Source organism: Anopheles coluzzii, chromosome 2 (genome assembly GCF_943734685.1).
Source record: "Anopheles coluzzii chromosome 2, AcolN3, whole genome shotgun sequence".
NCBI lineage: Eukaryota > Metazoa > Arthropoda > Insecta > Diptera > Culicidae > Anopheles > Anopheles coluzzii.
In genome coordinates this window covers 36,196,755-36,210,617 of record NC_064670.1, presented here as the reverse complement: position 1 = coordinate 36,210,617, position 13,863 = coordinate 36,196,755, and the positions used below count along the sequence as shown (strand labels likewise).

Genomic DNA, 13,863 nt, shown 5'->3' with positions numbered 1-13,863 from the left:
TTTGATGTACATAAATCCCACGGCAATAAATGGAAACATTATTCTTGGTTTGGCGTAACATGAATACATCTTCTCAAAAATTCCAAAACATTTACAAACGGCCAGCATAAAGTGTAACGATAGTGCTGCACACAAGCAATGTGTCATCCTTTTGTGCACGCATACGTCACCGATTTTAATGTAAATGTTCCAATCCTTTTTTATTGCGCACTCCGCACCAACCTATAAAAGCAGTTTCGAATGTAATTCGCGCACAGCAATTGCTCGTAGTTGTTGAGCGTACAGATAACACTAGGCCACGGACGAACGCACGGACGATGGTTGATGGTGACAGTACACCGCATGGCAAAGGACAATCGGTTGTAGCGTGCCTCGCCTACACAATCCGTTGATAAATGAAGAAAGGATGCAGAGTGCAACAGAAGCGACCACGCAAAAAGCACGTGCACGTATCGTGCAGTGCAGACACTACACATACACACACACATACACATCCACCCACTGACGCTAGACGCTGAAACTGGCCTCCAACTCAAAGGTAATGGTTTCAACTTGTCACAAAAACTGGCACAATTCATTTGCATATTTTATAGAAATATGCCATAGTAATGGTATATGCTTTACCGGGACTCGCGGACTGCTCCCGAGTGCTACTCTGCTGTAAGTGCAACCAAACGGAATGGGTGAGAATAGAACGGCAATAAACACACACACACACCCATGCACACACAAGAAAAAACAACCCTGGAATCGTTCAAGCACACTCCCTTTCTTTCGAAGTGTTTTGTGACATTTGCATGATGATATGCTCCATCCAGGCGGGGAAGCAAAACGGCAAAAGCGTGCACTAGCGATGTTTCATGCAACCCTACAAGCTTGGCGAATGTTGAGAGCAGCAACAAAACAGCGGATCTTCATAGTGCTTGAGACTGTGTTTGCAAATATGTGTCAGTGCCCTATGCATTTGTGCTGAATTACGCTTTCTTGGTAGCGCGGTTTTGTGCGAAGGTGTCACTAGCTGAGTGTTTTTTTATCGTACAAACCAGAGAAATGAAAAATGAATCCTAATAAGACAAATGCTTTTTGATGATGCACTGCTTAAGCATCATTTCAAAAAACATCCTATGAAGTGAAGTGAAGTTACCTTCAACAGATTTAGTGCAGTAGTAGTAGATCCGTTAAAAATAGAAGAAAAAAACTGATTAGCTGGAAGCAATCATTGTGAAATATGCAAAAATAAGACGCACAAAGTAACTAAAATGTTTTAAAGAATGTATGCAATTATTTGAATGCATTGCAGCATTCAGAGCAACAAGGATTCTTTTAAAAGATACTCTTCAAACCTTGTGGTATTGACACTGTTATAAATAATGCTATATTCGTGGTTAAATGCAATTACAGAGTTATTAAAAACATACATTTTATAAGGCTTTGAAAGCACAAATGCTATCTCGGCGTGTAATCAACATGAATTATTTCTAGAATCATTTTAATAACCAATCCTTTATTAAAACCTGCTTGCCCCTTCTCTCTTCCTTTCAGGACTACCACGATGACATACGACAGGAGCAAATGTGGGAAATGCAGGCATTAAATTCACAAAACGGTATGCATCGGTCTATCGGTCCGGGTACCCGGGCTCGTTATCATAATAACCTGATTATATGGAAATCTTTTCCCTCTTTCGCTCACCGCACCGACAGCAACCTGTAATCTAGGCTCAGCGCACGATAACACACTGAACGGGGGCAATGGGCTCACCGCCAACGGCATGAGCATTAGCAGCAGCGGAAGCAGCTGCAGCACCGGAAGCACCGGAAGCACCACGAACGGAACCATGCCAACGAACGGTGGTCCGCTCAGCAATGGGACGGGGCTGAACGGTGTGGTCAGCGCTGCCCAGGTCGTCCCGAACGGTGTGGCCGGGCTGGGAACCGGAACTAATCCCTCGGCGTCGGTCCCGGGCGTTGGTTCTGAGCTGAGCACAAACGGCAGCACGCAACCATCGTCCGTCGTGTCGGAACTGCAGCATGTGACGAGCTCGCTGACGGTGAGTAACATCATACGTCGATGCTCCCCGGGCGGATGCCTCATGTAGCTCATGTGTGTGAATGTGTGGCCCTTTTCTTACAGCACCACCAACACCACCATAGTCAGCAGCAGCAGCAGCAGCAGCAGCACTCACAACAGCAGCAACAGCATCAGTCTCAGCACCATCAGCAGCAACAGCAACAACAACAGCAGCAGCAACACCAACAATCGCAGAACCAGTTCCTGTCGAACGACCCGGACATAGGCAGCCTCTTGCAACCGATGGACGTGAACATGGCGTCTGCAAATCATTTTGTGAATTGTAAGCACTCCAATGTGGGCCCACAGCTGTAGGGTAGCGTTGTTAAGCAGTCAAGGATGGGATTTATCGCGTGTTTGATCACGCAACTTGATGGTAGAAAGTGCATGCCTTTTTTCATTCGTGATTGTGAGAGAGAGGGTGTGTGAAAAAATGCTGTAAAATACGAACAGGTATTTCGTTCAAACTGCCTTTAGTGCACAGCATCTCTTCAAGCATTTTCCCACACAGCAAAAAGGTAAAAAAAGGAAACAAAAGAACCAACACGTTCCAGCTAGTAGCAAAATCCTGACAGTAATTAATGTTGGTAAAAGTTGTACCAAAGGCCACCACACTAAGCCCATCTGCGGCAACGTTTAGCAGCAAAGTTTGTTAGCGCTGGCTCCTTTTTTTCTGACGCTTCAACCCCCGAGTGCCAGTAATGTATCTTTAAGCAGCCCACTATCCCTGCCCCCGTTGTAACACACCTGTAGGGGGGAGGGACGCCATGCAGGGCGGTTTTTAGCGTTCATCCTCCTCGCTTTTTACCAATTAAACTTTTCCTCTCCACAGCCATACCTACGAGTGACCTGGAAGCGCAAACGTTGGCGTTCGTCGAATCGGCCAATGCATTCCTGCATCCGGCATTGCGCGGCGTGAAAGCGGTTAGCTTAGGTAAGTTTTTCAACAGCACACACATACATACCCACGTTTACACACATACGCGGACACTGCACTGTTGGAGGTGCAAAAAGCAGAGAAAATAATAAAAAAAAAACTTGAAAAGCGGCAAGTCTTTCCTGGGAGATGAAGGTGCTGGAAAAAAATCCTGAAATTTCCCAACTGACCCTTTTCATTGTTCGGTGGTTGGGCTTCCAAGCGAACGGGGAAGTGAAGAGGTGAAGTTTCCCGCTGGCGCACCGTTTAATTTTGCGCCCAGCTAAAAAAACACACACCGCGTCCAAGAGTGATGGTGTTTCCGTCGCCATCGTTATTTCGATTCCCATTACAATCTTCCTGGTGGGAGGGAAAACTGGGAAATAAAACCTAACGCAAAACAAAACAAAACAAAACAAACTCATTCACATGTGCTCTGTTTTTCTTGTGCTTTTTCACCGCCCCTCTTCACACGCGCTGCAGCACGCAAGCGACCCCTGCTGGGTGGACCCCGGTCGACCATGAACCCCACCAAGCGTACCGTGATGACGCTGATTGCACGTGCACGCACCGCCCAGGCCCTGCACGGTTCCCGGACGGCTCAACCGATCGGCGAGTAAGTTTCAAACCCGGTTCCGCGTTTCATTGCCTCCCCACATTCAATGCAACCTTTCCCGGTTCGTCCTGCCGAGCTTCTTGTAAAGTATTTCCGCTTTTAGTTTTCCCTTCCGCTCTGGTAGCTTTGTTGTTTTTTCTTCTTTTCTTCCCTTTTGCCTACTGCTGTTTGGTTTACATCTATTATGGTTGATTTTTCCGCACTGGACATAGCGTGATGGTGGATTTTTCGCGCACTGCTTGCAGAATTATACTGCACGACTGTGAATGTGTGCATGAGTGTTAGTACGTGTATGTATGTATGTGTGTGTGCTTTATCTATTGTTTCGGGGTTTGTTTTTGCACCGCTTTCCGCTGTTCGGATTCTAGCAGAACAAAAGAGCGGGAAAAAGCCAATCCCACCGTGCACTAATTATTCACATGAGCAAATTGGAAGTGGGCTTACGGGTAGCGAGCCGGCATGGTGGTCTTCGTCGACAGCGACAGGGTAGGGGATTATGTTTTGAAAATGAAAAATTGTACACCTGTACCTAGGGAGTAGTCTTTTATTATTTTGGTCAGTTTTTTTTTTGGTTCGATTCACCATTTGTGTTTTGTTTAGCATTTTCTCGCTCGTGATGAGTTTGCTAGCACGCTATTGCAATTTGCATGCGAAGGCGAAGGAAGGAAGCACATTAATTGCGCTAGCATGGCATCCTGCTTGTCTTTCGCCGTTTTACGTTCACCTGCACCACCTGATGTTAAGTCGTCCCGCCCGTCCGTGCCATCAAAGAGTCTCCACTACACTGGCCGAGCACTAACCCTCCCTCATGTGGTACTACCATCCTCTCTACGCAGACCGATACAGGTGATCACTTCGCCGCTAATTCTACAACCGCCGTTGGATTTGCTGCAGCCCAATGCAGGCGCGGGCATGGCCAAAGAAAACATTCTGCAGGGCGCATAAACTGCGCAGGCGCAGGCCGACTCTCACACCGCTGACAAGGCATCAAAGCAAAGGTGTGTGCGCGTAAGTGTGTGCGTGTTGTGAGTGTTGAGTGAGTGTTTAAAAACAATCGTGTGAGTGTGTTGTGTTTCTTCAATTATTAAGCACCTTATTGCACGAGATGTTGAACGTGTGTTTACGTTTGTGTTGCATTTCAATGTTCAATGACAATTTACTTTGATTTTTAACTTGTTGTGAAGCGTCTAAAATTGAAAGGATTTGGGCCTCATCAATCAATGAACAGCCATGCCCGTTACCCGAAAGCTTTTACCTGAGGATGATTTTCCATCACCAAAACAGTTGGAATCTTTTTATTTCATTGTACCTTTTCAGAAAAGGTAAGTTCAAGCCGTAGTGATGCATTGGACGTAATGTTCAGGTTCATTTTGGGATCTAATAATCGGTCTAAATTAAAATTGAATGCCATGGACTATTTCATTCATATGAGCTTTTTTTCTTACAAAAATAAAAAGAAGAATGAAAAATCTGTTGCTCGTTTTTCACATATATTTCTATCATCTTAAGCGTTCCGTTGTAAGAATATCCTATTGAGGTTTAGTTGCTATTCTTCACAACAATACGAATATGGCTTGAATCATTACATAAACAATCTTCAGTTTGCATTCCAATTGCATAGATTAACTAGATTAAACCTGAAAAAGGTTTAAAGGCAGAATTCGCTTGTGATAAAATTATTTTAATAAGCAATACGACCGAAGCCGATAGATGTGTGCTCAATAAGTACTCAAAATAACCTTAACGGTCTCATTTGATGTCGAAAGTGTATGAAATATATTAACTTCAAATTGCACATCGCCTGCATTAGTTTGAAAGATTGATCGTAAAAATAGAAAGAAATAATACACTTATAATTCAAGTTATAAATTTCATTCCTCCTTGCAAAAAATAAATCATTTAGTAGAAGATTAAAAACGTACCAATATACAGCATGTGACAGCATTTCTTTTATTATTTATTGTTTTGAAAGAACTGACTCATCAACAAAATAAATAAATGCAACATTCTTTCAAACAAATAAAATCTCATCTCAGCCGAATCTCGTAAACAAAATATTGTCTGCCATATGGTGCGAGTGTACTCTCATCTGTTACCAGTGACGTTTACATTGAATGACACGGAAAAAAACTCATCTTGTTTTACAATAGTCAGCAGCGTATGCATACCAACAAATCAATTGCTCGACGTATGAATTTTCAAGACAGTCACGTGGCACTGCAGACAGATGAGCTCTTTTAGAGCTGACAAATCAGAAGCGCACGTGCCGTGCTTGACGTTGCGTCAGGTTTCGTGTATGTGCAGGAATGCTTCAAACCGATCGATTGAAACCATTGGGTAGAACGAGCGTACACAATTTCGTAACGAGTGTGATTTAAACTTCGATTCAATTTGTTACGCATTTGGTAATATTGAGATTTGTTCGAAGTGTTCTAGATTTGCCTAAACAAACCTAAGATCGTGGCTATTGAAGGACGACATCTAAATCAATAGTTTAAAAATGTATGTGTGTATGTGTATGTGTATGTGATTGTGTTTGCGTGCATTTGTTTTGTGCAATTATTTGCTATTATTTTAAGTTGTTTCTCATTGAATTGAAAAAAACACATTTTCATTTTTAAGACATTTTCAACGCATATTATATCTTCTCTCTTGCTTTATTGTGCTTTCTTTACTTTACAGTTTCTACTAATCATTGTCCTAGTCACAATGCCACTGGCATCATTAAAACACAGCAACACACCCAGGAATACCACAAACCATTGCCACCATCCAGGAATACATGTACCAGATCGACGACACAGCGGTTTCACATTGCGAATACACAAATTACATGAAATAACAAAGCCGTAAGTAAAGCATTATATTTAAACAAAGGAACCCAAAGCCATACAAATACGCGAGTTAAACGGCTATTATGTTAAGTTTTCAAAGTGACATTATATCATGCAATATCAGTTGACCAAGGACATTCAACGTGTGAAAAATAGTTGAGACAACCAATGAATGCACATCGGCAACCCTCCCTGAACTCAATGCACACACTGCACCGAGTTCACTACTGATTTAAACAACGAGAACCAAAAGCAAGCATAGCAACTAAGCTTTACTGAACGATATGATGATGATGATGATGTCCCAGAAATGTAAATTTTAAACATATTAACACACAAAACATTGCATGGATGCCGCTTTCCCCACTGGATACGTCTCGAGTGATACTCATATATTTATACATTTTGTTGTACATATTGTTCGTTACAATGATAAAGTTATCGCTCCCCCCATACTACCAGCTCGTTGAACACGTTTTGTATGACTTAGAACAAGTTTTGTATGACATATTTTAAACACTTAACATGGATTTGCATTTAAACGAATAAAACATAAAGCATGCGCCTGTTCGGCATTAATGGCAAAGTTTTATGAAAATAAAAGAAGGATCGAAGTAAATAATTTTTAATGATGTAGTAGCAAAACACTAGAGGCTAGCAAATTAATGGCCGTCATCGTACAAACAAAACATATTCAAAGAATTTTTTATGTATAACAAGTTTAGCTAATTTATCGATCGCAATCGTATTTATTGAGTACTATTCTATTCTATTCCTTTTCAAAATAAATTAAAATTGGAGTTTGGATTATTTTAATACACGTTGTATCTGTTTTCAATTAAAGATACTCTATTGACAGGAAAACCCCACCTATTCCACCCATATACAGAACAATGTCTCTTTTGTCTAGCTTTTTTAAAGATTAATTAATAGCTATTTTTAAATCGAACATACAATCCAAATAAATTTCCAAATTACTACTATTAAATCGGATTGATAACTTTTACCAAAACTTTAAATCAACTTTTCATTTTCCGGTTTAACTACCTATCTGATAAAACAAAATTAATCAGATAAAACACATATTAATATGTGTGTTTTAAATAGAAATGAAATATTAGGCTATTAACCTTTGATAACGTGCTCCACGTATCATTTTAAAATGTGTTCGAAAAATAGATTTGTTTTAAATCATTATTCTTCAATTGAAATAGAGTTTCAAACAAAAATACTAATTTCATTCACGAGTTAAAGAGATTTTATTTATCATTCTTACAGTACACACCCCCGTACACTGTCGGTTTATCGATAAGGTCAAGTTAGTATTTATAAGAACAACAACAAAAAACATGAATACCAAGACCTGTAACAAAAACAATTGATCACGAAACTCGCTTTGCCAAAAAAAAACTTAACAACAAAAAACAAAACATCTTAACATCGTGTGCCATTGATTAACACAAACACTCTAAATAACAAAACAAAAAATGAATCACTAGAAAGCTTGCATAATTGACACCCGTTTGAACGACACCTTATAAAGAACACTAAAATAAAAATGAAAATAACTTTAACTGAAATGTCCCTCTAAAACATATGTGTATATGTGTGTGTGTGTGTTATCGATGGAACTGTCGTAGTAGTAAACTAACTAAAAACCGCAACCAAATTACATGCATGCCTGTCGTTTAAAATCTGTCTCGAATAAATTCAACTCTGGTGAAATTAAAACTGTGTAGCGTATAGGCAAGAGTAACATTTCTGCCCTCCGTGGCTAGCTAATTAAGTGAATGCGTAGTCTAACTGAAAACATGCAAACATGTGTCGTGCGATTAAATTTTAAACACTACCTAGGCGGGCAGTTTACAGTAACGAACTACTAAATAAATCTCTCAATGTCGCAACAATAAACCAAAGAACAAATTAAATTATTGAACCTCATGATGATTATAACACGCCGGAAGGAAAAGGGTCATTGATAATGGTCATGACTTACAGTATGGCACCAAAGCATACTCAGCTGAACGAAGCGTAACATAAGGCAATACTTAAATGGAAAGGCCCAAAAACCAGGACAAACGCACCGGTAAATCGTAACAACCAACACTAAACGATGCATCTAAATGCTAAATAACTCAACATTTCCGATCGCAAACTTTAAACTAGTCGCGTAAATATTTAAATTTAAATGTCAATTATCGTTAAGCAAACCATGCAAACCTGTGTCCTGTAAACATCACTCTATGCAACGGTTTGCACGCGTGAGGAGTAATTTAAAATAAATAAAAAAAAACAACATACACTTATCCAAATGACCACAGCGTACGGGAAAGGGCAAAACAGATCTAGTGGATGCACTTTTAATACCTTGACATGCACAGTTAAATTTGAAATTTTAGCCTCCAGCTGTAATGCAGGTTAAAATGCAGCACCAGAGCAAACAAAAGCGGTATAAATAAAACATAAGTTGATCTTGCTTAACACAGCAAACCGGCCCACAAGGCAAAGCTAAGATAGCGAACCACACGATAAACTAGAACAACTCTTCATATGTATGTTTGTGTATGTGTACGTGTACGTGTAAGTGTACTACATGTAAGCATTAATAAACAAAGCAACATCCATTGCGATAAAGCAGGTCTGGGTGCTGCGTAAAACGGTAACGAGAAAGGGGCATAAAACAAAAGCTCCAGAACACTTCATTAAAATTTCCTATTTGGTGCAACAATGAGAACACAGTTTTGCTAAACGGTTTGAGATGATGATGATTAAAGAAACAATACACACAGCCAAAACCCGGTTCCAAATGGGACCGCACACGATGTTCCACGATGCTTCCCCACAGGTCTTCTCCAACGGATACGAAATGTCGATACAAATTTTGGAGCGTTTTATAGCGGGGAATGAGCGTGAATGGTAGAATTTCGTGTGTGGAAAGCATTCGAACAGCGTGAGAAAACTCAACGGTGAATCCAGTTTTAATTTAGTTTTAAAAGAATCACACAATTACACCGCTGAGTTTCGAAATCGAATAAAAGAAAGTCACGTATTCCCATCCCAAACTGCTTGTGATGGAGAAGCGGAACAGTTGAAACCGTGCATCGGTACATGATGTGATGGGAAGCGGTCAAGACGAAAAGAGAGGAAAGGACGTGAAACGCGCGCAAAAACAAATGTAAGCTTAAACCAATAATTACGATGGAAGTGAGTTTTTCCCAAAATAAATGAAGCACTTTCGAAAGAGACAAGTAAGCAGCAACAGTACACCCGGTCGCATTTTTTCTTTTATGTGTGAAACACCCCATTTCGTTTCGTAGCATCCGAAAGTTGTTGACTTTCCTTCAAGCGTTGCTGTAGCTCACGCGTTTCCGCGGCACCGTTGTTGAGTTTGATTCATGCGAGAAAATTTATTAAATAAACACGAACGCATTGTGTGACAAATTCCATCGAATTAGCTTAAGCGATGCACGTCTTCCGATGGATTTTACACACAAACGGGCGGGTACCGAAGACGAACAAGACGGCTGCAAGAAAAAGATGCGTTCGGTGAATTAATTAGAGCTTTCTTGTGTTCCACCCTTTCTGCCCGTGGCGCACATCTCTCCAGTGTGGATGAGTTAGTCAAATAACATTACCATCCTACGGCCTACCCGATCCATCGGTACGCGTGTATTCAATCAAAGCGATTGGCGCGCGTGCATACACACACACACACACACACACAAACTCGCTGCTACACAGCATACTGCTGCGTCTGTGCACAGACACGTGCAAACAACGAGGGAAAATGAGGGCCGTAATTCCCACCAGATCGTCTCCGCAGGCCGTTCAACAGAAGTCGCCCTACACACAATCTTACCAACAAAGCAATAGAATGAAATTAAATTCATTGCTCACGCTTCCGCACACAGTCACACCGTACAGACAGGGCATCCAGGGGCCTGTTCTCCCGTTGCCCGGCCACCCAGTACCCGGAAGCACTTTCCGTCGGAGTGGTACGCTTCCATTTTAAACCATTTTCTCAATACCTCGAATCGTGCCTGGAGCACGTTACAGCGTTTGTCACGCTTGTTGTTTCAACATTTATGCATTTCCATTTGAAAAATTGCAAAACATTACACCGAACTCCACGAACACGCGCGTGTGCTGGCTGGCAGCGAATGCGTAATTTTTAATTCATTATAAATGAGGGGAACGGAATGAGAGTCTAGTGGGTGAAACTTTTTTAGCTTCGCTTCACTGTCCCGGAAGTGAAAGTGAAGTGGCGCAAGGAGTGGGACTCTCGTCTGAAGCATACGAAGCAGCGAAGGTTTGGCAGAGACGCGCGCGCACATTTGATGTCGCTGATGGATGGCTTCCAACGGTTCACCCGAGATGAATGCATATCATATTTGTTTGCAAATAAAATTCGTCACCGAAAAAGACGGAAAATTCTTCAATTTTTTTCTGCTAAAGGGAGACGGTGTACTTGAAGCGCGGGGCTCACGCGCGAATGTTACGCGAGAGTGAATGGCAGAAAGAGGCGCAGAGAACAGGAAGCGGAAACGGTTGCCGAGAATCCTTTGAGGATTGAAGCTCATCGTTAGGAGCAGGCACACAGCGGAACGGAAATTGAGTTAACAGTCTTGGGCACATTAAAACAAAGTGCCCTCTTCGCACCGTCACTGCTTTGCTGCTCTGCCTTGGCGACACGCAGGGAAGGATGTGTTTTCCCAAACCACATCAACCCATACACACGCACACACATAGACTCACGTACACCCTCCGTTACATGGGGTAGGTTTGGTCGACGGTGCTCGGTTACTGCAACGAAAGCGCCGTCATCACTCGCCATCGTCACCGGAGCGCTTGTCGAGTTTTGTTTACATTTTCATAACCTCATTTGAATAATTGTCAAATGCAATGCTCGACTGCCCTCATCAGAACCATCGCCGACCAATGTGGAACATGACACGGAGGCAGAGCGCCCACGGTCGCCATCAAACCACACTACCTCCCTCACCTAAAGTGGGCGACGGTGGTGATGGTGAAAGCTTGTAGCGCTTGCCAACGAAAGTCAAATGCAGCCACGAACGTGAAACCGGACGGAAAGGTCAACTCGGTTTGCGTCTGCTGACGGAAACACTCTCAAGGAATTGCACTCCGGTCACCGTTTGTTTGCTCATTTGCGCCCGTGGCCGAAGCGTTCGATTGGAACAATCCTTAAGATTATGTTGATTATTCCCAAAACGCTCTCAAGATTCTATTGGTTTGAGTAAAATACATCGCTGAAGGTATAATCACAAAGTTTTTAGATATGCTACAGTTGTTGCTACAACGCAAATAATTTAAATGTCGGTTGATCAATTTCAAGGAAATAATTTACGCCCTGATAGCAATTATTCCATTAACAGAGAGAAAACGATTAGTAAATTCGCCTTTGTAAATTCTCTGTGGCGTTCATTACCAATGGAGAAGAAGCCATTTTTAAGAATATAAGAAACAATATCACAGTTTTTTATAGAGCAGCAACCAGCCGGAGTGGCTTTCCCATCATTGGGCCGTTTTCTGCTTGAGGCCAACAGGTCAGTGGAACAATACTCATCATCCAGGCCGTATCCATTTGACAGTTATGGTCAGCCATATTGGATTTCATCATTTGTGTAAAAAAAATCTCATTTTAAAATCATTTTGTTTTCTTTTTTCTGGTTGAAATGTGTTTTAACACTGGAAGTAACCGAAAAATACCGATTCAAAGATTGTTTTACCTTTCTTAACATACTATTTATTCAGCAAAAAAGCTTCAACTAAAAAAAAAATATGCATGAGTGAATCTGTTCAAGCCTGTGACGAATCGGTGTTTGTTTGCATTTTTCTCAGGCTGAAAATATGAGGCTAATTATGCGTGTTGATTTATATGGAGTGTTGACAAGATTTCAATCGCCTAGTATCAAACTCCATACAAAACAACTGGCTAGTATCGTAAAACCCACCATTATTATTGATCATAAATGATTATCGGGTAAGGTAAGTATATTTAGTGGCGGCCACCTAAAGTCTGACACCTCATATTTTCACTGTGGGGTGTGCTGGACAGCTCCTTAAACCAATAATCGGATGAAAAAAAAAAATCTTCACACATCTTTGAGGACACTTCAGCACTGTCCGTATGGAAAGTTGAATGCAGTTACTCGGTATCTAGAGGTTCTGATAAGTTTCTTCTCTCTTTTTTCCGGAAAGTGTGTCCTTTATGTGACATTGAAAATTATTATAGGATTCCTAGTGAGAGAAGATCAGTCCATCGAGCTATGTTTTGCACAGATGCAGTAGCATTAGTTACACGCCTGATGATTTGCTTTTTCGCATGAATTAGTAATTTTAAAAGTAAAACTGTACTTTAAGTGCCATTTACATCTACAGGCTTTAGATTACAGTATTTCCCACGATTTATTGGTCAGCTCCCATGAGTTTTTGGTGCGTTTCCACGATTTTTTGGTCGTATCCTATAGAATTTTGGTTCGTTCCCATAATTTATTGGTATTTTCCGATGGGATATCAATACAATTTGACCAACAAATTTTGGGAAACCACCAAAAAATCGTAAGAACGTACCAAAAAAATATGGGAACCCACCAAAAATTGATGGGGACCAACCAATAAATCATGGGAAACCCTGTAAGCTTATAAAAATGTGAGATACTTGTAATAAGATAGGATTACATACATAACAAATAAATAACAAATGCATTATTAGCCGATTGTTTCATACTATCCATGCATAATAATACAAACCTCTTTTTATGCCGGTATGCGAAGCATCCAACGTTTGCATCATTCGAACACGATTTGCAAATGAGGTGCAAATTCGCAAACTGCAACACAACACTGCGAAGTGCATGAGCGCGATAGCAACACGTGCAAACAAGTACACACAGTGATCGATGCATGCCGTTGATGAATCATCGTGGTGGTGGCATCTCTGTTCCCACAAACTAGCGGATATCATTCACACGCCAGCTGGTGTTGATTTTCCAAATGTTTGGATTGAATTATGTTTATTCAGCCACGATGCTACACTCCAAATAAACGTTAAGTTGTTTAGCTTGATTGGAAAATTAGTAACCCACGTGCATGATGCCATATCGTTAAATCAAGGATGTGTAACTATAGCTGTCTCGACCGTCACGCAAACCATCACTCACGCGCATTTATCGCACAAATTCGACCGACGAGAGTGCAAGTGTGCGAAACACGGTCCCCCTCGTGCGAGGCAGTGGGCATCGATTTATTTTTCCCATGAAAATTATGATAATTTTACAATCACTTCATTTCCAATGACCCCGGATACAGCGTAGACGAATGCGCGAGGTCACTGCCTGCACTGGCCGAGCGTGGGAAAACGAAACCCCCGCTCCCAGTGAGCTGGATCATATCAATCAAGGGCAGTG

At 41.4% G+C, this 13,863-nt stretch overlaps 1 protein-coding gene across 4 annotated transcripts in view; it reads left to right on the top strand.

The window, feature by feature from the left end:
• The window catches only part of LOC120951089 (KH domain-containing, RNA-binding, signal transduction-associated protein 1-like), a 44,064-nt gene extending 34,364 nt beyond the window's left edge, over nucleotides 1-9,700 (top strand). For 2 of the 4 annotated variants that reach the window (XM_049605553.1, XM_040369612.2), the window contains exons 6-12: nucleotides 1,543-1,606; nucleotides 1,704-2,050; nucleotides 2,134-2,353; nucleotides 2,903-3,004; nucleotides 3,470-3,602; nucleotides 4,439-4,600; nucleotides 6,285-9,700. In XM_049605553.1, the coding sequence (XP_049461510.1) occupies nucleotides 1,543-1,606; nucleotides 1,704-2,050; nucleotides 2,134-2,353; nucleotides 2,903-3,004; nucleotides 3,470-3,602; nucleotides 4,439-4,547 (975 nt within the window). In that variant the 3' untranslated portion in view covers nucleotides 4,548-4,600; nucleotides 6,285-9,700. Of the gene's footprint in view, nucleotides 1-1,542; nucleotides 1,607-1,703; nucleotides 2,051-2,133; nucleotides 2,354-2,902; nucleotides 3,005-3,469; nucleotides 3,603-4,438; nucleotides 4,611-6,284 lie in introns of all 4 variants that reach the window. The other 2 variants (XM_049605552.1, XM_049605554.1) reach the window with 2 other exon arrangements.
• The last annotated feature ends 4,163 nt before the right edge of the window (nucleotides 9,701-13,863 follow it).